Raw genomic sequence first — 22,984 nt, forward strand, 5'->3', positions numbered from 1 at the left:
GTTTCCTTTTTACTTAGCACTTGCACAAGTTGAATTTTATGGCAGTTTCTGGTATAAAGAATCCAAATGAGGGAGATGCCAGCTCTCAGTCTAAAACCAAAATGACGGTCAAAGATGATGAGGGAGCTGGAGAGGCAGAGGGGTTTAGGGAGGAAATTCTAGCGAATGGGACCTCAGGCAGCTGAGGTCACAGCAAGCAATGGTGAATTGAATGGGGAAGATGCATATGTTGCAGTTGGACTGAATTCAAACTTAAACACAAACATCACTAAGAATGCCTATTTCCACCACCATAACATGCCCGACTTCACCCCTCTCTCAGCTCATCTGCTGCTGAAATCCTCATTAATTTCTTTGTTACCTCTGGACTTGACTATTCCAATGCACTCCTGGCTGGTCTCCCACTTTCTACCCTCCATAAACTTGTGGTCATCCAACACTCTGCTGCCCATGTCTTAACTCGCACCAAGTCCCGTTCACCTATCACCCCAGTGCTCGCTGACCTGCCAATTGGCTCCTGGTCAAGCAATGTCTAAAATCCTCATCCTTGTTTTCAAATCCCTCCATGGTTTCACCCCTCTCTATCTCTGTAATCTCCTCCAGTCCCACAACCCTACAAGATAACTGCGCTCATCTAATTCTGGCCTCTTGAGCATTCCCGATTTTAATCACTCCAATATTAGTGGCCGTGCCTTCAGTTGCCTAGGCCCTAAGATCTGGAATTCCCTCCCAAAACCTACTCACTTTTCTCCTTTAAGATGCTCCTTAAAACCTATCTCTTTTGTTTTATAAAGCTCCGGTGAAATGCCTTGCGACATTTTATTACATTGAAGGTGCTTATTACGACCAGTGAGCAATGTCTAGGGGTCTTTTACTATCTTTACCTGGTCTAATTGTAACAGGGTTTAATTTTTAAACACACTGTGTTTTGAACTCCCCTTTGTGTGAATCCTTGTTCACAGTTTCCAATTATAAGGCAAAGAACTATGCACAAGCAGGCTTTCTTTGGTTTAAAGCTGAAAGAGGAAATTTATGAAAACCTTAAAACTTATACTATAATACGGTTCACACTTACGGATATACGACACGCTCAAGCTAGCATGCATATGCGATATAAACATGCAAAAAATAGGGACAGAAAAGAGCAGAAGAAAAGATAAGTAGAACAGTTTGAGACAATACCTTGTTTCTGTTTCTCAAGCTCGCTGTGGTCCTTGATTGAAGATATAGTCTTGCGCTTGGTTGGAGCCCAGTCGTCTTCTTAACCTTGTTCATGTCGGAAATCTTTCTGTCTTTTAGTTTTGCATGTTTTCACAAGATTCAGTTCCGTGGGAAGAGATGAAGGCAGGCAGACAGGAGAGAGGCAGGCAGAGGAGATCTTCTCAGTCCATGAGCACATGGCATTCTCCCAGTTCAAATCCCTTTGATGGGAGTTCAACTTCGAAAAAACTCCCAGGTTGCCCCGCAGGTTAGTCATGTGACTAGTTCCTTATATGGAACAGTCTATTGACATCCTTAGTTGGAGGTTCAAATTTTTCTGTCACAGCCAGTTAGCCATGTGACTAAAACTGGTTTGACCACTTCTGTGTAATGGAGGAACAGGGACTGGCTCCCTTTGTTTCCACATTGTCTGGTACTATGCAAATATCCTTCCAGTCAGAGACTGCAATTTTTAAAGTTTTAATGTTCATGTGGCGAAATAATGTGTGCCTCAGTCTTGGCAGGTGGGATTTGCCTGACAGTGCTGTAGAAGTTACTGTTGTTGTAAGTTCCAGCAGTTAAAGGCCTCCTCGGGTCTGCAAATGAAACCTGACCCGTGCCCGACAGAACCACATCCAACCCGAGCCCGACCCGGCCCGAGTCCTTTGACATTTTCCTGCGCCCAACCCGACCTGACCACCAGAATATAATCAACTTTACTGAAGAGGATGGAATCGCTCACTTCAGACTAGTGCGGAGTCCAAATGCATGTTTACCGCCTTGATGTCCTGGCTGTCACTGTGTCCAACCTGGCCCGACCCGACCAAACCCTGACCTGGATGAGCGACCCGATCCGACCCGACCCGACCCGAGCTCGACATGTGCCGTCGGGCTCTGTTGGGTTCGGGTCGGAGAGCCATGCTCTACCAGCAGTGACGAAAGGCAATGCACAAGTCCACTGCACCCCACCCCCAACCCAGTGCCTCATTATCAGATTATTCTCAGTGTTCCTCTGAAGTACCTTCTTAGGTGTTTTTCCAACATCCAATTGGATTTCTCCCATTATTCCTCCAACCTCTCCTTCTGTGGTGTTTTTATTGTTTGATGAGAAAATATTTTTGTCCTGTATATTATAAAAATGTCATGATCAGTGGTGGGAAAACTACTAAAGACCAAGGGAAAAATTCTCACTTGAAGGAGAAGCATGGGTTAATGAGGAACAGCCAGCATGGATTTGTTAAAGGCAACTCGTGTCTCGCAACGTAATTGAGTTTTTTGATGAAGTAACTGAGAGGGTTGATGAAGAGAGTACAATAGATGTTGTACACATGGATTTTCAAAAGGCATTTGATAAAGCATCACGTAACAGACTTATTTGGAAAATAGAAGCACGTGGGATTAAACGGTAACTTGGGTATGTAATTGGCTAAGGATAGAAGACAGAGAATATTGATGAACAGCTGTTCTTAGCAAGAAGATCAGAGTGAGGCCACAAATAACAATAGTTGGAGGGTAAGAGGTTGTAGCTGTTGTTTAAACATGGGGAAACTGTGTCTTTGAGGAACTGGAAGAAATAATTTTTTATTCCATTATTGAAAAGCATGGAGAAGATGGAGGACTGGTGATTCAGCCTTTGCACATTGAGAGAACTCGAGGTTGTGAGAAGTAAGGCATGTGATCCAAAGGAAGTTGAGGAGTGTAAAATTAGATTGTCAGCAAAAGAATAAATCAGATTGATTCGATGGTGATTGGAAAAGGTTATTGAAATGATGAAGAAAAAGTAGGAGATAGAACCCTGAGTAAAAAGCTCAGTGAATGAACCATTAACTAGCACACAGTATGAGCTAGGAAACTGCATGTCAATGGAAATAGCTTTGGTGGGATACCATATGATGGTAAGTTAATTAGATCTGCCAATGCCAAATCCCGTCAAAGTCTTTGGGGACATTCAAGTGGAAAATAATTCAGTAGGTGTGAAACATAGACAGCCCAGGGAAAAGGCCATGCCAAAACAATATAGACAGCTTATAGTCCAGAATAAAATAGATGTTTAAACTAGTAAAATAAAATCCTTCCTCTCCCCCTCAACGTGTTACTCTTTTCAGGTCTCATTTTATTTTTGCTCCATCCAGTTATTGTTTCCCTGTGGAACGGTTGTTCTTCCTTCCTTATTTTGCTCTGTGAGTAGACCATTTGCAGGAGGGCAAGCTATCTTTTTCCTTAAACCTTTCTCCTCACTCTGGGGAAGCACAAGACCTGTGCTGTGCATATTGTTACGACCGACCGCTCCTGACAAAGCCCCCAATCAAAATATACGATTCTGACTGTGGTGGGAGAGATGCGCGATAATTCAATCCCATCGCTCCTCAGATCGCCTAACATATCATTTAAAACTATCCAAATTAAAGAAAGACCAACCAAATTGTACCATCATTAACCCCTGAGTGAGGCTAACCAAACCAGGTGTCTTTAAATCAACAAATTAACTCTTTAATTAGAAGAACTAAATTTTAAACACTATGAAGATATAAACAGCATTTAAAATAGAAAAATTAGAGTCCTTGCAAATTTACAGTCCAATGTTGTTCGAAGTCCTTGCAGAATGTTGCTTGAAGTCCCCGCAGAATGTTGCTTGAAGTCCAGCGAATTTCAACAATTAACGACTTGCAAACATTTTCAACAGAATCAATCTGACCTTAGAGTTTTTGAAGGATAAAAGATTGTCACAGTCTAACTTCCCTTTCTTCAATTTAAATTACCAGAGATCTCTATTTTGGCTTGATGTTTTAGAATTTTGAGAAATAATAATTAAATAGACTAAATTTCTCTTCCTTCAGTTTAAATGGTTGAGAGCTCTTTCCTCAGGTGCCAACACCAGCTGTGGCTGTATCTGTGTCTTCTGTCTGTGTGTTCTGTTAGAGCAAACTGTCTTCAACTCATAAGCCAGTTCAAAACTGAATTGTAACAAATGTATCGCATCAGGCTCACTCCCAGTGGCTATATCTATGGTAACGAGAATGCACCCTCTGAATCACAGTCTCCAAATGGCTGTTTCTAAGGCAACGAAAATGCACCTTCCTATAACTCCTGAGGCTTGCTGGTTCTTAAAGCAATACTGATCCCTTGCAAGCCCTAAAGGCAAACTGCATATTCCAAAAAAAACTACAGGACCATGACAATATCCCCAACTAGGATCATCAAGACCAGGAACTCAATGTGTGGAGAATGGCCAGTCTTAATTCTTGTCCCAGCATAAGTTTACAATGAAATTGAAAGAGAAATTTCCAAAGGCCAAATCAAAAATAATATACCAAACCATAGAAGAAAATATTAGGGAAGAGTGGTCAAAGAGGAGTCTTTTAAAGAAGTTGAGGAAGTTGGAGAGGCAGAGGGGTTTAAGGGAACAGTACTGACAGGTGGAAAATGATAGGGATGGTTTCCTTTTTTCACTTCTCAACTGACCGAAGACAACGTTTTTTGTTAGAAATGTGTTTTAACCCCTGAGCCTTTTTATTGTCAACAAACAGGCAAATGACTGGTTTTCTGATAGGCTTAAGAAAGGTAAATGCTTATTAAACAACACTCGAAAATATTCGCAACTTCACCCATGCTCACACTCACACAGAGACACACACACAAACACAAGCACACAGAAAAGATAGAAATTAAAAGATATGATGGTTTAGTTCTCATGGTTTTAAAAAGAATTCACTGGAAACCTGCCATTCTTCCCCGGGGGTGAAGATTTAAAAAATGGTGCAGGCTTGTTTTACCTTTTTCCTGGTTCACTGAAGACAAAACTTGGAAAGTTTCAGGAGGGCGAAATTATTATTGCAGACTTTGTTTTGTTGTATCTCTGTCACAGTTCAATAGCGAAAACTCTGGTACAATTTCTCAGGTATGGATTTCTTCTGCTGGAGCAGATGGAACCTCTCTCTCTTTGGCTCTGTGTCTTTGTCTGCCCAGCATATTATATTAAGCTCCCTATCAGACCCCTGGTTTCTGTCATATGACCATGGTTTCTCTTTGCCATTGTCCTCAGAAATGGTGTCTGATGTTGGGGCCATTGTTAGACAATGGGTCTGAATGTCACCCTTCATTCCATTTTGACAATATTTCACAGTTATTAATTTAAGTTTGAGTTTGGAGACACCATGTCTGCCATGCCATTGTTAACCCAATTTTTGAAGAGAAGTATCCATTAACACAGAAAGGGTCATTTACATTTTAATGCCTTTTCCAAGGCTGGTCCAGACATGAAGATTGAGTCAGGGTTCTTGTAGTATCCATGTGTAATGGCAGTACAGGATAATGTCATCTGACCTCTTGACTCCATCTTGTTTTTCAGGAAAAGTGCCCATTTTGGGGTGTGTTTTATAAGTTAATTAGATAGTTCATAATTCCTCCTTGCGTGAGTGTGACAGGAGGAAATCCAGAGCATGAGGCCTTAGGCAGCTGAAGTCACAGCGACCAATGGCGTGGTGAGTGGAGCAGTTACACAAGTGCCCAGAGTCAGAGAAACAGTGAGTTCTTGGGGAGGCATTGTAGGGTAGATATCAAGAGGAGAGGCCGTGAAGGGATTTAAACGTGAGGATCAGGCTTAAATTTGAGGCATTGAGGACCTTAAGGCCAAGATAGGCCAATGAGGAGAGGGGTTGATGGGACATGGTGCAGGATTGGATATAGGCAACAGAATCTTGGATGAGTTGAAGTTTATACAGGGCAGAGAATGGGAGGCTAGGAGAGCATTGGAACAGTCGAGTCTAAAGATGACAAAGCATGGATAAGGGTTTCAACCAGAGTTGGGCTGAGGGATTTTATTCATTCATGGGATGTGAGCATCACTGGCAAGGCAAGTATTTATTGCCATCTCTAATGTTCCTTGAGAAGGTGGTGATGATAGGTGGTAGTAGAAGTGGAAGAACGTAACAGAGGTGGATGTTAGGCAAGTTTTGTGATGGAGAGAATACAAGGGTCGGAAACTCAGATCAGGGTTGAGTAAGATACCAAGGTTGCAAACAATATGGTTCAGCCTGAAACAGTGGCTGGAAAGAGGGATGGAATTGGTGGCAACAGTGCAGAATTTGTGGCAGAGGCCAAAGACAATGGGTCCGATTTTAACTCTGTGTAACTCTTGGGTGGGTTATGAATGGGTTAAAACCAGGACCAATGTATTTGGCCATCCCAGCATTCAACTGATGAAAACTGTGGTTCATTCAAACTGCATGTCAGGCGAGTAGTCTGACAACACAAAGACTGCAGGTCTTGACAGACACACTAGGGAGGGAGAGCCAGTTCTCTTTAGCCTACATGTGGAAGCTGACCTTAAAAATGTGGTTGAATTCACCAAAGGCTGGCCTGTAGAGGAATAGGAGGGAACCAAGGATAGATTCTTGGAGGACTATGGAGGTAATGGTGCAGTATCCAGAAGAGAGCCATTGCAGTTTGTTCAGGTTATTTAAGCAGTAATTTAATCAGTATCTTCCTAAAATGTGCCTCTTAACCTCACGAACATTCACTGGTCAGTTTATCCTCCAGAGAGGAACCTTGTCTATTAAACTTATAAAAGTTCAAACCTTTCTGTAAAATCAAAGGCATATGAAATTATAAAGCAAGCTTGTTTTTCTTCTGTTGTCTCTTAGGTATGTCACAGATGCCGTGGTTGCAATGACAGTCGTTATTATATTGTTCATCTTCCCCTCGCGGAAACCTTCGTTCAAATGGAACACGAATCCCAAAGGTAGGTTCATTCACTTACTGATGACGTGTGGCACATGCATATTGTAACTTCTTCTTGGAGAGGTTCTTCTGATTCCTACTTGCTCGATCAGACAAAGAGTCAGTTCTGTTCCTAATTGTTTTATGAATAATATAGTGTGTACGTGCAAGGAATTTGCAGCCCACATGCCAAAAGAAAAGATAAATTAACACAAGGAAAAAAGATACAATTTTTGTCACACTTATATACCAAATATATGTTTTTAAATTGCAGTGGATTTCAATAGTAAATAGCAAGATTATAAACCATCTCAAAAGATCAATGATGTTCTAAGCCATAAGAAACAAGAATAGGGTACAAGGTGGTGTGAGCCCCTTAGTTGTATTATTGCTCTGTAACTCCTTGTCAAAGCTAACAGTCTCACTATGCATCACCTTCCTTTACCTTGCCATTGACTATCGGCTGTCTAAGTTCCATAACCTGGAATTCCCTCCCTAAAATCCTCTACCATCCTCTCCTCCTTTAAGATCCAGCTTAAGACTCACCTCTTTGACCAAGCCTTTTTGACATCCCTCTTTGGCTAAGCACCCATTTTAGTCCCTTACACCTATGCTGGTAATTGTATATTAATTATGTTTCATTATATGCAGGTGGTAGGCATTAACTGGGCATTCACTTGAGCACCCTTGGCACAGACTAAATGTGGGTGTTGTGTTACAAAATGTATGCTTGTAATGTGTACCCCGTAAATAAATATAAAAGTGTGTAAAAATGATCTCCAATTCTATCCTTCACCAACTGGCTTTCTGTAGTAAAACATGTGAAGTGCTATATTCATATAAATTATTGCATCGATGACCATGAATCTTTATGGAAAATATCAGCCTTTGTCTTGGAACTTTTCATTAACATATCAGTCATGATTTTTTTGAAAATTCATTTCATGGGATGTGGGAATTGCTGACAAAGCCAGCATTTATTGTCCATCTCTAATTGTCCATGAGAATATGGTGAGGAGCCACCGTCTTCAACAGCTACAGTCCGTGAGTTGAAGCTGCTCACACAGTGCTGCTGGGTAGGGAGTTCCAGGATTTTGATCCAGCAATGATGAATATATTTCCCCAAGTCATGATGTTGCATGTCTTGGAGATGAACTTGGAGGTGGTGGTGTTCTCATGCACCTGCTGCCCTTGTCCTTACAATTGGTAGAGGTCATGGGCTTAGTCACCGTCTTTTGGATGAATTGTTCAACTGAGGCCTCATCTGCTCTTTCAGGTGAACCTGATAGATCCCATGGCACTATTTCGAAGAAGAGCGAGTTATCCCCAGTGTCCTGGCCAAAAGTTATCCCTCAATCAAAATCACAAGAACAGATTATATGGTCATTATTACATTGTTGTTTGTGGGAGCTTGCTGTGTGAAAATTGGCAGCCGCGTTTCCTACATTACAACAGTAATTACAGTTCCAAAGTACGTCATTGACTGTAAAGTATTTTGGGACGTCTTGTGGCCATGAAAGGCACTACATAAATGCAAGTCTTTTTAGTGAAATAATTTTAACTGATCATTAATCCTTAACTGAATGAACCAGCTTATTTTTTTTAAAAGCAAAATACTGCAGATGCTGGAAATCTGAGATAAAAACAGGAAGTGCTGTACATACTCAACAGGTCTGGCAGCATCTGTGAAATTTTAATTCTCTCCTTCTTGTTGCCAGAGCCAATTACTCCAAACCAGCCACTGTTGACTTGGAAAAAAGTCCAAGACAACGTGGCCTGGAACGTAATATTACTGGTGGGAGGAGGATTTGCGATCGCAAAAGGATGTGAGGTAATTGCTGTAAGATCACAGAAATTTAAGCATAAGAAGACCGCTTCAGCCACTCATTGCTAGCTCCACACTCAAGCTATTTCATCTTGTCTCATTTTCCCCTCGCACTGCTATAGTTTTCTTGAAATGTTCAATTTCCTTCTAAACATTGTGATTGACTTGACTTCAATGGTAATTTGTGGCAATCCATATTCTAGTAATCTTTTGTCTAGAAAAATGCTTTCTAATAAGTTATGCCCCTTGTTACTCAACCATCGAGCACTGGACATAACCTTTTCTGCTTCACCCTCTCAAACCCATGTATAATTTTGAACACTTCCATTAGATCTTTCTCTTTCAACGTCTCTGTTGTAGTGAGCACGGCCCTAGCTTTTCAATTATTTCATTGTAACTACATCTCCTCATCCCTTGGTTTCAATATCCTTTATATAATGAGGTGCCCAAAGCTATGCACAATGCGTGAACTTTGGCACAGATTCTTGCTTCTGTTTTATTTGCTCCTATATACAGAGCCTGAATCTCGTGTGCCTTTTAAAAGTAGGAGTGGAGGTGAAAAGAAAATGTACTCGATTCATAACTGAGCCAACTTTACATCCATTTAGTGCACACACAGCTTTCCAAAATGCACCCTACTACATGAGGTTCCCTCACCAGGAGAAATAAATCATAAAATTTAACCTACTCTCCTGTGTCCAAATCATTTGTGCATATGAGGAACTAGGAAGATCCTAAAACCTTCTGAGAAATAGCCATTGACTTCTGTTTTCGATCCTTCGGCCACTCTTCTAGAACATAAGAACATAAGAAATAGCAGCAGGAGTAGGCCATTCAGCCCCTCAAGCCTGCCCCGCCATTCAATAAGATCATGGCTGATCTCTCCCAGGCCTCAACTCCTCTTTCGGGCCTGCTCCGCATACCCTGTTGATTTTTGTTCTAATACCATGGGACTTACTCTTCAAAGTTTCTTTTGTGGGACTTTACCAAATGTCTTTTTGAAAAACTAACACATCCTTTGCATTCCCTTTTTTAATTTCCTTCGTAATATCCTTGAATAATTTGACCCCAGAGATACAAATTTCCTGTTCCTGTTTTTTTATTTTTAACCTGACAACAGGGCTGATTCTCATCCCCATTTTCAGACAGAGAGGTAACAATGCAGGGAAGAATGACAGTGTGTGACCTAAACCCTCATCCCACTGCCAACCCATTCACTTCACATTTGGCCACTGCCATTTCCATTCAATTTTGAAAATGGGCAGTCAGAGCAGAGGTCCCCAATGCGTTTTCAGGGACCAATGAACGAAAAGTGCACAGTCCATTTTTACCTGGTGTGGATCAGCATAGTCAGCAACCCTTAAATGAACCGCTGTAGGAGTGCCACTTAAAAACACGTTAAATAAAAATGAATGCTTTTTAAAGGATTTTTGCAGGGCCAGGAGAAGCATTAATGCACAAAGATCTTCTCACCCATTGGTGATCTCTTTGTCCCCCCACACCCACCTCCCTTCCCTCCTGGGATTGCTTCCCCTTCCCCTTTAAAGCAGCATTTATCTTCCAACCATCTTAAATCTGTGTCCTCTGGTTACTGTTCCTCTTGCCGGTGGAAACAGTCTCTCCCTATCTATTCTGTCAAAACCCTTCAGAAATGTAAACACCTCTTATTAAATCTCCCCTTAACCTTCTCTGCTCTTTAGGTGTCAACTGTGGCTCAGTGGACACCACTATTGTTTCTGAGTCAAAAGGTTGTGGGTTTGTGCCTCACTGCAGAAACGTAAACAGATAATTTAGGCCAACATTTCTGTACTGAGAGCCCGCTGCACTGTCAGCAAGTGAGATGAGATGGTAAACCTGCCTTCTCTGTGGATATATAAAATCATATTTTGGGGCCTTAATGCAATTGGTCCCTGATGGCTGCATCTTCTTTCCAGTCAGCATTTACTGTAGTACTTTTTCAGAGTACCGTAGTTGAATGTGATATCAAAATACTAATTCAAAAGCTTGTGTGTTCCATGTATTTAAAAGTCTTGTTTGGGTTTTCTTTTTTTTTTATTACTAGGAGTCAGGGCTGTCTAGGTGGATTGGAAACCGTTTGCATCCCCTGGAACATATCTCACCCAGTATCGCTGTCCTACTTATCTGCCTGGTCATTGCCTCGTTTACTGAATTTGCCAGCAACACTGCCACAAGCGTAATCTTTCTGCCTGTTTTGGCTGAATTGGTGAGCTCTCAACTTATTTTGCCTGATCAACTGATCAAGTTGCAGAACAAACAGTGACTATTCCCAACACTTACAATTTTCTTTGCTGTTTGGTATCTCCATGGTTACAAACACCAAGGAAAGGGATAGAAACTGTGTTACTTACTCCCATGCTGTTCTTTGTGTGTTCTTTGAAGAAGCTCTTTGAAGCTATGATATATTTTTACTATGGGTAATTTTACATATTCGCTTTCCTGTAACACCTGTCAGGTGCTTAGATCAGGAACCTGGGTATGTACTCCCCTATATTGGGTCCAGAATGAATGAAAAATCATGGGAAGCATGCACACAGATTCCTAATATGTGCTCCTGGAAGATGAAACTCTGCATTGGGCATTTTCCTTCTTATACTTATATGGGAACATAGCAACAGAAGTAGGTCATTTAGCCCCTTCAGCCTATTCTGCTGATCTGTGACTTAACTCCATTTACCCGAGTTTGCCCCATATCACTTAATACTTCTGGTTAACAAAAATCGATCAATCTTATTTTTAAAATTTACAATGATCTATCATCAATTGCCCTTTGCAGAAGAGAGTTCCAAACTTCTACCACCCTTTATGTGTAAAAGTATTTCATAATTTCACTCCTGAGAGGTCTAGCTCTAATCTTTCGATTGTGGCCCCAGTCCTAGACTCCCCAAGCCAATTTTCAGGCAGACCAAAGAGCGTCTTTAAAGAGTTGATGGTCGTCCAGTAGCAGTTGATGTTTGTCTCGGTGTGCATTCCTGGGAACAGCCCGTAGAGCACAGATTCCTGCATTACTGAGCTGCTCAGGATGAACCTCTCCCAAAAACAATTGCATCTCTTTCCAGACCTGCTTTGCTAAGGCACATTCCAGAAGGAGGAGGACGACAGTCTCTTCTCCACAACAGCCACTTCGAGGCCAGCGTGTGGAGGTGGTGAGACTCCAGGCGTACAGGAAAATTCTGAAGGGGAGGGTCCTTCTTGCCACCAGTCAAGCTACATCTTGGTGCTTGTTTGAATTGAAGCTCTAAACTTGGTTTTCTGTCCCTCATGTGCTTCCCAGGAGCAGAGGTAGACCCTCACCACCTGGAAGTGCACTTCTAAGTAAATAAAAGCAAAATATTGGAAATCTGAAATAAAAACAAGAAATGCTGGAAATACTCAGCAGGTCTGGCAGCATCTGTGGAGAGAGAAGCACTTCTAAGTAACTCTGGCCGTGCATAGATAACACAGCATGGGTGCAACAATTAACCCCAATATGGGAGATTAACAAATGAACTTTACACAACTTTCTGCTTCTCTCCCAATTACTTTGATTGTCACATGTCACTACACAGGTCAGGTTTGTACAGGACTTTAAAAAAATAGAGATATACAGATGTTTAAAAACAAGATTGTATTTGAAATCCAATCTTTAACTAAAATATCTTCTTAAAGAGACTTTAACTTCATCAGTGTCTCTAGCTGAACACTCCAGCTTTCAGCTCCATTTCCTCTTCCTCCACATAGCAACGATTAAAGGACCATTGTTATTTGGCATGTGCCAATAGCATGAAATTTTGTCATGTCTTTTCCAAAAGGAAAACCACATTATTGCAGTGATGCTGCAGATTAAAGCAGAGTGAGTGAGTAAAATAGTCCCCAATACAGAAGTGTTAAAGGACATTGCCTTGTTTCTGACGCTATGACAAAATAATCCTCTAAATGATAGTTGTGCATTTAAAACTGCAAAAATATCAGGCTTTCTTATTCAAATGAGGATCCACTAGAAGTATTCTAATTGGTTCTCATAAGGTTTTACAACACCCTAGCTTGTTAGCTCCTTCGGTGCAATACTGAGGGAGTGCTGCATTGTCAGAGGTGCCGACTTTCAAATGAGACATTAGACTGAGGCCCCTTTACAGAGGGGTTGCAGCCCCTCTTCCATTATTTGAAGGAGTTGCTTGTCTATTTCTGGCTACACTTCAGTCCCACGCTCCTGATCTTTGGCAACCCGGAGCAGAGAGGAGCAGGTCAGTTGGAGATCAGCTCCTGGGCCTGCCCATTAACAGGCCTCAAGTAGAGCATGGTTGATGGGGGTGTTCACTCTGGCTGCCTGCTGCTCTTCCGCACCCTTGTGTCCATGGAGAGGGAGCACACAGTGTCTGCTGATACACTTGAGGTTTTCCACGACCAGTGGGCACTGGAGGAACTGGAGTGCATATTGGATAAGGAGAACAAAATTAAAATTTGCTAAGTTTTTATTTGTTAGCTTTGTCATAATTTGAAACTTATGTCATTCCCTCTAAAAAGGGGTGCTTACGATTGTAGTGTTCCCGTCTGATGATTTAAATATCTTTATCGATTTAATTAAAAGGATTTGGACTGAGGCCCCATCTGCCTGTTCAGGTGGATACATCATGGCACTATTGAAAGAAAAAATAACGAGTTCTCCTAGTGGTCGGCTCTTTAAATTTTACAAAGCCCTCTCTTCCTTCATAGCAACCCTGAAGCATAAGAACACACCAAAGTTCCTAGCTCCCAGCACTGCTCTAAAAGCCCTTACGGCAAATGATGGAACTATATATTGTCCAACATGCTCTTATCATTTGTATCTTATCAAAGGCAGAAATAGCCTGTTCCCTATCACTTTGAACATGAGAGAGGGAACAAACATTTTCAAAAAGGTTCGAGAAAATGTTTTCCAATACTGAAAAAATGTTAAGTGACGTAGAAAGGCTGAAAGATTATTTTACTGTATTTTGAAAGAGGCAGTTTCACTCAACTTCAACACTGCCACTTTCCATCAAAACTTTTGCAGTTCAGACTCATGTGACCTGAAATCCTTTCTTGTAGGCTGTTCGTGTGAGGGTGCATCCTTTGTACCTGATGATTCCAGGGGCAGTAAGCTGCTCATTTGCCTTTATGCTACCAGTCGCAACACCTCCAAATGCCATTGCCTTCACTACGGGGCAGTTAAAAGTCAAGGACATGGTACGTGAAAATTAATGTTTTAAAATATTTATTGTCATTACTATGATGGGGAAGGGTGTAAAGTACTGCAGACACTGTTCATTATAAGCAGGGCTAAGTGGTTTGCCATGACTAAACAATTTTTATTTTGTGGGATTCCAGTATTTTGGCTCTTGCATTCTGCCATTCCCTCCATTTTTCCATGGAAATGGTAAAATGTGGCATCACCTACAATATACAAGGTCAAATTCTCTTTTAATTATGAGATTCAGGAATTCTGATCGGTGTTTTGATGATTATATTCCACAGTAACATCTTATGGGATCATAAAATTAGAGTCATAGTCATAGTCATAGAATTAGAAATTAATTTAAAATTAGAAATTAAAATTATGGGCTGAGTTTTGTGAGGCCGTTTGGAGTGGAAATGAAGGGGTGGGGGGGGGGGGGCCAGAGAATGGTGACAGACGCGCATGCCCAGAAATCCGACATCGTATCGTCGGTTCCGGATTTAGTCAATGGCGGGAAAGCTCCAAGGTGGCATCACCACCCCATTGCAACAGGACTGCCATTTGAATTGATGAACAGGTCGTTGCAATACATTAGCCATGCAATTGATCCTGATTCAGTGAAGGTCTTGGGTGGGCGGCCCTCCTGTGCCTTCGGATCCCTAGCCGTTAAAAGGGCCTCAGTGCTGTGACGGGAAGGCAGCCATGATGAGCACAGGATAGGGGAAGAGGGAGGAATGGAGGACAATGTCGGCCTGCAGTGCTGTGAACTTTGCATGGGTGGGCTTGGTTTCGGGTGGGCTTGGGTCTCGAGTGGCAGTGCCGAGTGGGCAGAGTAATGGGTGAGAGGGTACAGTGGGAATGGTATGGGGTCACTCCGCACAACTTGACAGAACCACATTGGACCCGAGCCCGACCCGGCCCGAGTCCCTCCAATTTTTTCCCGCGCCTGACCCGACCTAAGCCTAACCTGAGCCCGACCCGACCACCGGAATGTTCACTTTACCTACCTTCCGATTCGGAATCTGTAGGAAGCTGCAGCGTGAGTGCGATGACGTCATAGAGGCGCTCACTCGTTCACTGCGCAGACTCAGAGATTCCCTCCTTGACGCCCCGGACTCCCAGCTCAGGTAGACTTTTCAACTTTTGACACTTACTAAACTCAGCTTCCCAGCAGAGCAAAATGTAATACTTACTGTGTGTGTCCGACCCGGACACGGACCAGGACCAGACTGACCCGGACCCGAGCCCAGAAACCGGACCAGGAAGAGCGACCCAAACACGACACATGTCGTCGGGTCCCATTGGGGTCGGGTTGGGTAGCAGGCCTTTAATGGACCCCATTCCTCCATTTTGTAAAATGGCCACCCGCCATGTAATCGCGGTCAGCCGGCCACACACATCATAGGCAGCGACAGCACCCGCTTCCAGGTCCGCAGCGAGAACTTAAATTCAGCCCTATGTTTCAGCCTGATTTTGATTTTAACTGATAATTTGATCATAATTCAATAAGACATTGGGCTGGATTTTAAGAGCCCACCGCCGATCTCGGCGGCAAGCTCGCAAAATGGCAACCTACATGCGTGAGCTGCACACCAAAGAGCCACCGCGATCTCCCGCATGGCGGCTCATTTAAGTAGCCGGGGCGGCCCGCCCTCTCCCCAAATCATGTGGAGGGAAGCAGGCTGCCCATTGCTGGCAATGGCATTTGCTGCCTCTGCGCAGGGGCTGGCGCCCTTTTTAAAGGGCAAATTTGAATTTTTAAAGTGAACCCTCCCCAAAATGTACAAAATAAAATTGTTACGCCTCTTTCCAACCCTCCAATAAAAATTACAGTAAGTCTTTGCCCGTTTCCCCCCCAAAACACTTACCATTGAATTCTGACCTTCCCACCCTCAGACTGCACAAAGTTGAAAGTTCACCCCTTCCCACCATCCCCTACACTGATGATGCTTATTTGACCTCGTTTCCCCCACCCCCCACCCCTCCCCCGCCACCCCACAGTAAAAATCTCAGTTCCTCCCCCCTCCCCACCAGTGATACGCCTGCTGTCGCCAGAGCCGGCCACCGCACTGACGATTGCGTCAGGCCCAGAAGATTCAGGGTAAGTTGATTTAAATTTATTCATCTCATTAATTTAAATATTTAAATCCAGATTCCGTCGCCCAGTGGCGGGGTGGCCACCACGGAGCATCGCCACTGCTGGGAGGATTGGGCCAGGCCCTCCTGGCATTGAGCTCCATGGCGGGCCTTTGCCACAACTATCTTCCGACCCCACCACCCACCATGGAGCCCGACATCATGGGCTTGATGAAATCCAGCCCATTGAATGTATTTTCAGTCGAAACTCTTTTTTGTCACATGGCAAAGGGTGGAGAGGCTCAGTCAGTTATCTTTGGGCGACTTAGTCTCTGGGTTTCATTCCCCACTTAAGAGGGAGCGTGCTAGACACCTAATCAGCATCTCTCCTAGATGGTATGGATAAGCTGCTGGCACAATGTCGCGGTAGACTAAAACCTTAATCGTCAAAAGCAAAAAAAATTTCATTTTAAAAAATTCCAGGGGATAATTTTACAGATTCACAAATTCAGCAGGCAAAGCTCGTCACTGGGAGTGTATCAGAAATGCGGGCTTGTAGGAAGTCATGGCAGTGCCACCTGAATTTTGACGAGAGCTTTGTACCTTTTGCAGAAGTGCAAACCCTACCCTCTGAAAAGCTGGTTTTGTCTCCCCAGATAAAGGCGGGAATGCTGATGAATATCCTGGGAATCATCTTTGTTAACCTATCCCTCAACACATGGGGCAGTCTCATCTTCAAGTTGTCGACATTTCCTAAGTGGGCGGAGCCATTCATGAATGACACCAGAGCAGCGACAAACGTCAAGCAGCAGTTTCTGAATACAACTTACTGATCGTATACCTGGGCTTTCTTGGCATGGTTAATGCACTTTCACCAGCTGGATTTCAAGGACTGCTCAGATCAGCAATGAGATCCAGCTTCAAGGGGCCACACTCTTAAATGCCAATGCTTCTTTAAACAATTTGTGTTGGTTTCATTGACAAGGAAGAACTCAATGAGTATTTCACAAGGACTTGAGAATTCAAGCTGCTGAGGGTCACTCATTCAAGGACAGAAGTGAGAGAGTGAACCCAAATGTTTGAGGATATTATTTTACACCTGAGGTCATTGGTTTTGTGAAAGTTATTTATGATTTCTTCTGCATTTCCTCTTTCCCTGTCCATATACAACACCTCGGCAAGTGATCGGCTAGCTCACAATTCTACTTTACAAGTGACAAGCCCCTAAGAATTATGGAAGAGCAGCTTACTTGCCCTCCAATTTTTCAATGCCAGTGAAATGAAGCCTAATATTTCAGTAATAGAGATATTCAAATATCAGGCATTTCTTTATTGCTGTAATAATAGCAGTACAAAATAAACACATTTGTAAAACAAATTTTAGAAAATACATTACTTTTGCTTACCCTGTCACTTTTTCCATCATTCTTTACTTCCTCTTTGTCTATCTCATAGAGTCATTTACGGCCCAGAAGAAGGCCATTCAGCCCATTGAGTCCATGCCGGCTCTCCTCAGAACTATGCTGTCAGTCCCACTCCCTGGCTTGATCCCCGTCGCCCCAGTCTATCTCTCTCAGGTGGCCATCCAACTTCCTCTTGAAGTCATTGATTGTCTCCGCTTCCACCACCCTTGTGGACAGCGAGTTCCAGATCATTACCACATTCTCCTATTTTTATTTCCTGTTTTACCATCGCTTCTGGTTAACATGCTTTGTTGCGACATTTTCTTTTCTTAAAAGTAAATGTTAACTACTTACTTTGTTTTCCAGTGTCATCCCATTCGTTTGTAAGTGCATTGGACCCACGTTAAAACAAAGCACTGTTGCATTCAGGAAAACCAGATCTAAATGTGGCCTAGCAGGCAGTCCTTGAAGGGAATGTCTGTTACGTCACAACAAACAAGGTTAAAATTGGGCATGTTTGAATTTTGAGGCCAAGATCTGCACTTGATGATGTCAGTGAAGCATTGACATTGAATCCCCTTATCCCCTTTATACTGTCGGCTTCTGTCTCTCTCTGTAAACTATTGTGACCTGACAGCAACTGGTGAGCAACAGTGAAATTGAATCCTTGCATGTGGCCTTTCTTGAATCAGCATTTTTGTTCAAGAATATAACAAAACTATTTCTTTAGTGCAAAATAACTTTCATTTAGAATTGAACCCTGTGAATACCCACACTTGATGTTAGACCTACTTGCAGATGAAATCACGCCAAAGTAACTCAATGGATTCTTGTAATCATTTATCCTAAAGTTGCGATACATAATAGGCATTTGCTTTTCTTTATTATCCCCAAGATTTGTAAAAATATATATCTATATTAAATGTTTTTAAGCGTAGTGCTCCCATTAATGTGAGAAAATAAAATGTGCTGTAAAGTTCAATGTAATGAATAAGAAAACTGGTTAATCTAGGATTCTCCTTAGAACAAGAGAAGGTTAAGAAGAGATTTGAGAGAGGCGTTCAAAATCATGAATGGTTTTGATAGAGTAAATAAGGAGGAATTGTTCCATTGGTAGCATGGTTGGTAACCAGAGGACACTGATTTAACATGACTGACACAGTGAGTTGTTATGATCTAGAATGCACTGCCTGAAAGGGTGGTGGAAGCAGATTCAATATTAACTTTCAAAAGAGAACGTGATAAATTCCCGAAGGGCAAAAATTTACAGGGCTATGGTAAAAAAGCAGGGGAATGGGATTAACTTGATAGCTCTTTCAAAGATCTGGCACAGGCACGATGGGCCGAATGGCCTCCTTCTGTGCTGTATCATCCTTAATTCCCTGAGCTAGTGTTCTAACGCACTGAGACCAAAGTTTCTCAGCCCTTCTGTGCACCCATGCAGCAGATGAACAGTACAATAGATGCGACCCAGGTATACCCAGGTTCTGACTGTATTGGGAGCTCCCACAGGCCTTGTGAGAGGCCGAGCCGCCAGCAAATATGATTCAAATGCAGGGAACTGTGGCTAAATGCCAATTGGTACCTTTTTGGGAAAGGAAAAGAACATAAAAATACAATAACAAGTTGTATTTTACAACTTGCACAATAAAATGTCCCAAGTAACTTCAAAGGAGCAAGTACCAAACAACCTTTAACAACAAGTCACAAAAGGAGATATTAGGACAGATGACCAAAAGCTTGGTCAGAGGTAGGTTTTACAGAGCATCTTAAAGAAGGTGAGAGGTTTAGGAAGGGAATAAAAGCATGCATAAAACATGTATGTGAATTGCTCAGAACATTGAGAAAAATCTTAAAATCCTTTTTATTATAATCTGTGAGAGCAGTTCTATGGTGTTATAACATACATAGAACATAGAACAGTACAGCACAGTACAGGCCCTTCGGCCCACAATGTTGTGCCGAACCTTTAACCTACTCTAAGATCAAACTAACTACCTACCCTTCATTCTACTATCATCCATGTACTTATCCAAGAGTCGCTTAAATGCCCCTAATGTATCTGCTTCTGCTACCACCGCTGGCAGTGCATTCCACGCACCCACCACTCTCTGTGTAAAGAACCTACCTCTGACATCTCCCCGAAACCTTCCTCCAATCACCTTAAAATTATGCCCCCTGGTGATAGCCCTTTCCACCCTGGGAAAAAGTCTGTGGCTATCCACTCTATCTATGCCTCTCATCGTCTTGTACCCCTCTATCAAGTCACCTCTCATCTTTCTTCGCTCCAATGAGAAAAGCCCTAGCTCCCTCAATCTTTCTTCGTAGGACATGCCCTCCAGTCCAGGTAGCATCCTGGTAAATCTCCTCTGCACCCTCTCTAAAGCTTCCACATCCTTCCTATAATGAGGCGACCAGAACTGAACACAATATTCCAAGTGTGGTCTAACCAGGGCCTTATAGTGCTGCAGCATAACCTCGCGGCTCTTAAACTCAACCCCCCTGTTAATGAAAGCCAACACATCATACGCCTTTTTAACAACCCTATCAACTTGGGTGGCAACTTTGAGCGATCCATGGACATGGACCCCAAGATCCCTCTGTTCCTCCACACTACCAAGAATCCCGTCTTTAAGTCTGTATTCTGCATTCAAATTCGACCTTCCAAAATGAATCACTTCACACTTTTCCAGGTTGAACTCCATCTGCCACTTCTCAGCCCAGCTCTGCATCCTGTCAATGTCCCGTTAAAACCTACAACAGCCTTCCACACTATCCACAACTCCAGCAACCTTCGTGTCATCGGCAAACTTGCTTACCCAGCCTTCCACATCCTCATCCAAGTCATTTATAAAAATCACAAAGAGCAGAGGTCCCAGAACATATCCTTGTGGAACACCACTGGTCACCGAGCTCCATGCTGAATATTTTCTTTCTACTACCACCCTCTAACTTCTATGGGCCAGCCAATTTTGTATCCAGACAGCCAGCTTTCCCTGAATCCCATGCCTCCTTACTTTCTGAATGAGCCTACCATGGGGAACCTTATCAAACGCCTTGCTAAAATTCATATACACCACATCCACTGCTCTTCCTTCATCAATGTGTTTTGTCACATCTTCAAAGAATTCAATAAGGCTTGTGAGGCATGACCTGCCCCTCACAAAGCCATGCTGACTGTCCCTAATCAAACCATGCTTTTCCAAATAATCATAAATCCTGTCTCTCAGAATCCTCTCCAATAATTTGCCCACTACTGACGTAAGACTGACTTGTCTATAATCCCCAGGGTTATCCCTATTCCCTTTCTTGAACAAGGGACCAACATTTGCCACCCTCCAATCATCCGGTACTACTCCAGTAGACAGTGAAGACGCAAAGATCATCGCCAAAGGCGCAGCAATCTCTTCCCTCGCTTCCCGTAATATCCTTGGGTATATCCCGTCTGGCCCCGGGGACTTATCTGTCCTCATATCACTCAAAATTTCCAGCATATCCTCCCTCTTAACCTCAACCTGTTCAAGCGTATCAGCCTGTTCCATGCTGTCCTCACAAACGACCAGGTCCCTCTCACTAGGGAATACTGAAGCAAAGTATTCATTTAGGACCTCCCCTACCTCCTCCGACTCCAGGCACAAGTTCCCTCCACTATCCCTGATCGGCCCTACCCTCACTCTGGCCATCCTCTTGTTCCTCACTTAAGTGTAGAACGCCTTGGTATTTTCCTTAATCCTACCCGCCAAGACTTTTTCATGTCCCCTTCTAGCTCTCCTAAGTCCATTCTTCAGTTCCTTCCTGGCTACCTTGTAACCCTCTAGAGCCCTGTCTGATCCTTGCTTCCTCAACCTTAAGTAAGCTTCCCTCTTCCTCTTGACTAGCTGTTCCACATCTCTTGTCATCCAAGGTTCCTTCACCCTACCATCCCTTCCCTGCCTCATCGGGACAAACCTATCCAGCAGTCGCAGCAAGTGCTCCCTAAACAACCTCCACATTTCTGTCGTGCATTTCCCTGAGAACATCTGTTCCCAATTTATGCTCCCCAGTTCCTGCCTAATAGCATTGTAATTCCCCCTCCCCCAATTAAATATTTTCCCATCCCGTCTGCTCCTGTCCCTCTCCATGACTATAGTAAAGGTGAAACAATAAAACAGGAATCTCCAAATAATTAACAGGGGTCAAAGTAAAGTGACAAATGCTGAATGCTGGAAGAAAAAGCAAGCAGACAGAACAGAACAGAACCCCAAAAGCCAAGGACTATAGTCTCAGTACTGTTTCACCCTTTAAATTTTGAAACAGCAATATCTACAACCAAAACTATGAGATAGGTACCACAATGATTCAGTAAAAGAAGTCCCCATGCTGATAAACTGCTCACTGTGTTCAATCCATATTCAGCTTTGTGGCTCATGCATGCAGCGCCACTGACATGCACCATCTATTCCTCTCTCCCAGCTGAGGAATTTTGCCCGTACAATTACAAAGAATCACTTTGACTTTCACTCCTGTGCACTGTACTAGCCTCTTACACAATGTCATGTCCTCATCATCACTGTATGTTTAAGAAATGTGAAGCATTTATGCAGAAAAAGCATTATTTTGATAAAACTGAACAAAGTTTCGTTTATATAGAATATAAATACTGCATATTTTGCGCCACTGCCAGAGGAGGTGTAATACCTGCCCATTTACCTCCTCTCTCCTCACTATCCCAGGCCCCAAACACTCCATTTAGGTGAAGCAGTGATTTATTTTTACTTCTTTCAATGTAGTATACTGTATTCGCTGCTCACAATGTGGTCTCCTCTACATTGGGGAGACCAAACGCAGCCTGGGCGACCGCTTTGCGGAACACCTCCGCTCAGTCTGCAAGCAGGACCCTGAGCTTCCGGTTGCTTGCCATTTCAACACTCCCCCCTGCTCTCATGCTCACATCTCTATCCTGGGCTTGCTGCAGTGTTACAGTGAACATCAACACAAGCTCGAGGAACAGCATCTCATTTACCGATTAGGCACACTACAGCCTGCCGGACTGAACATTGAGTTCAATAATTTCAGAGCATGACAGGCCCCCCATTTTACTTTTATTTTTAGTTATTTTTTCTTTTTTACTTTTTTTACAGTCTTTTTTTTGTATGTTTATTTCATTTCATCTTATTTTGTTCAGTTTGCTTCCCACTTTTTTTTTTCATGTTTGTACTTGCTGCTGTTCAATCTTCAGTCCGTTAACACTCTATCTGTACTAATGCTTTGTCTTTCAACACACCATTAACATATTGTTTGCCTTTGCTCCATGACCTTTTGGTCAGCTATGTGGCCTTGTCCAATTTACACCTTCTCCTTTGTTATCTCTTGCCCCACCCCCGCTTCACTTGCTTCTAACCTTTGACATTTCTAATATTTGCCAGTTCCGAAGAAGGGCCACTGACCTGAAACGCCAACTCAACCTCTCTCTCCACAGACGCTGCCAGACCCGCCGAGCACCTCCAGCACTTCCCGCCTTTACTCCAGCATCCGCAGTATTTTGCTGTTATTTGTTTATATATAGTCTGCCTTTTGTCAAAACCATTTGCA

General features: G+C 42.9%; 1 protein-coding gene across 1 annotated transcript in view; it reads left to right on the top strand.

Moving 5' to 3' along the window:
• The window catches only part of LOC137378293 (Na(+)/dicarboxylate cotransporter 3-like), a 53,341-nt gene extending 33,893 nt beyond the window's left edge, over positions 1–19,448 (top strand). The window contains exons 9-13 of the mRNA XM_068048534.1: positions 6,843–6,940; positions 8,637–8,749; positions 10,806–10,967; positions 13,808–13,945; positions 16,667–19,448. Coding sequence (XP_067904635.1) covers positions 6,843–6,940; positions 8,637–8,749; positions 10,806–10,967; positions 13,808–13,945; positions 16,667–16,843 — 688 coding nt within the window. The 3' untranslated portion in view covers positions 16,844–19,448. The remainder of the gene's footprint in view (positions 1–6,842; positions 6,941–8,636; positions 8,750–10,805; positions 10,968–13,807; positions 13,946–16,666) is intronic.
• The last annotated feature ends 3,536 nt before the right edge of the window (positions 19,449–22,984 follow it).

The sequence above is a fragment of the Heterodontus francisci genome, chromosome 16 (assembly GCF_036365525.1).
Source record: "Heterodontus francisci isolate sHetFra1 chromosome 16, sHetFra1.hap1, whole genome shotgun sequence".
Lineage (NCBI taxonomy): Eukaryota > Metazoa > Chordata > Chondrichthyes > Heterodontiformes > Heterodontidae > Heterodontus > Heterodontus francisci.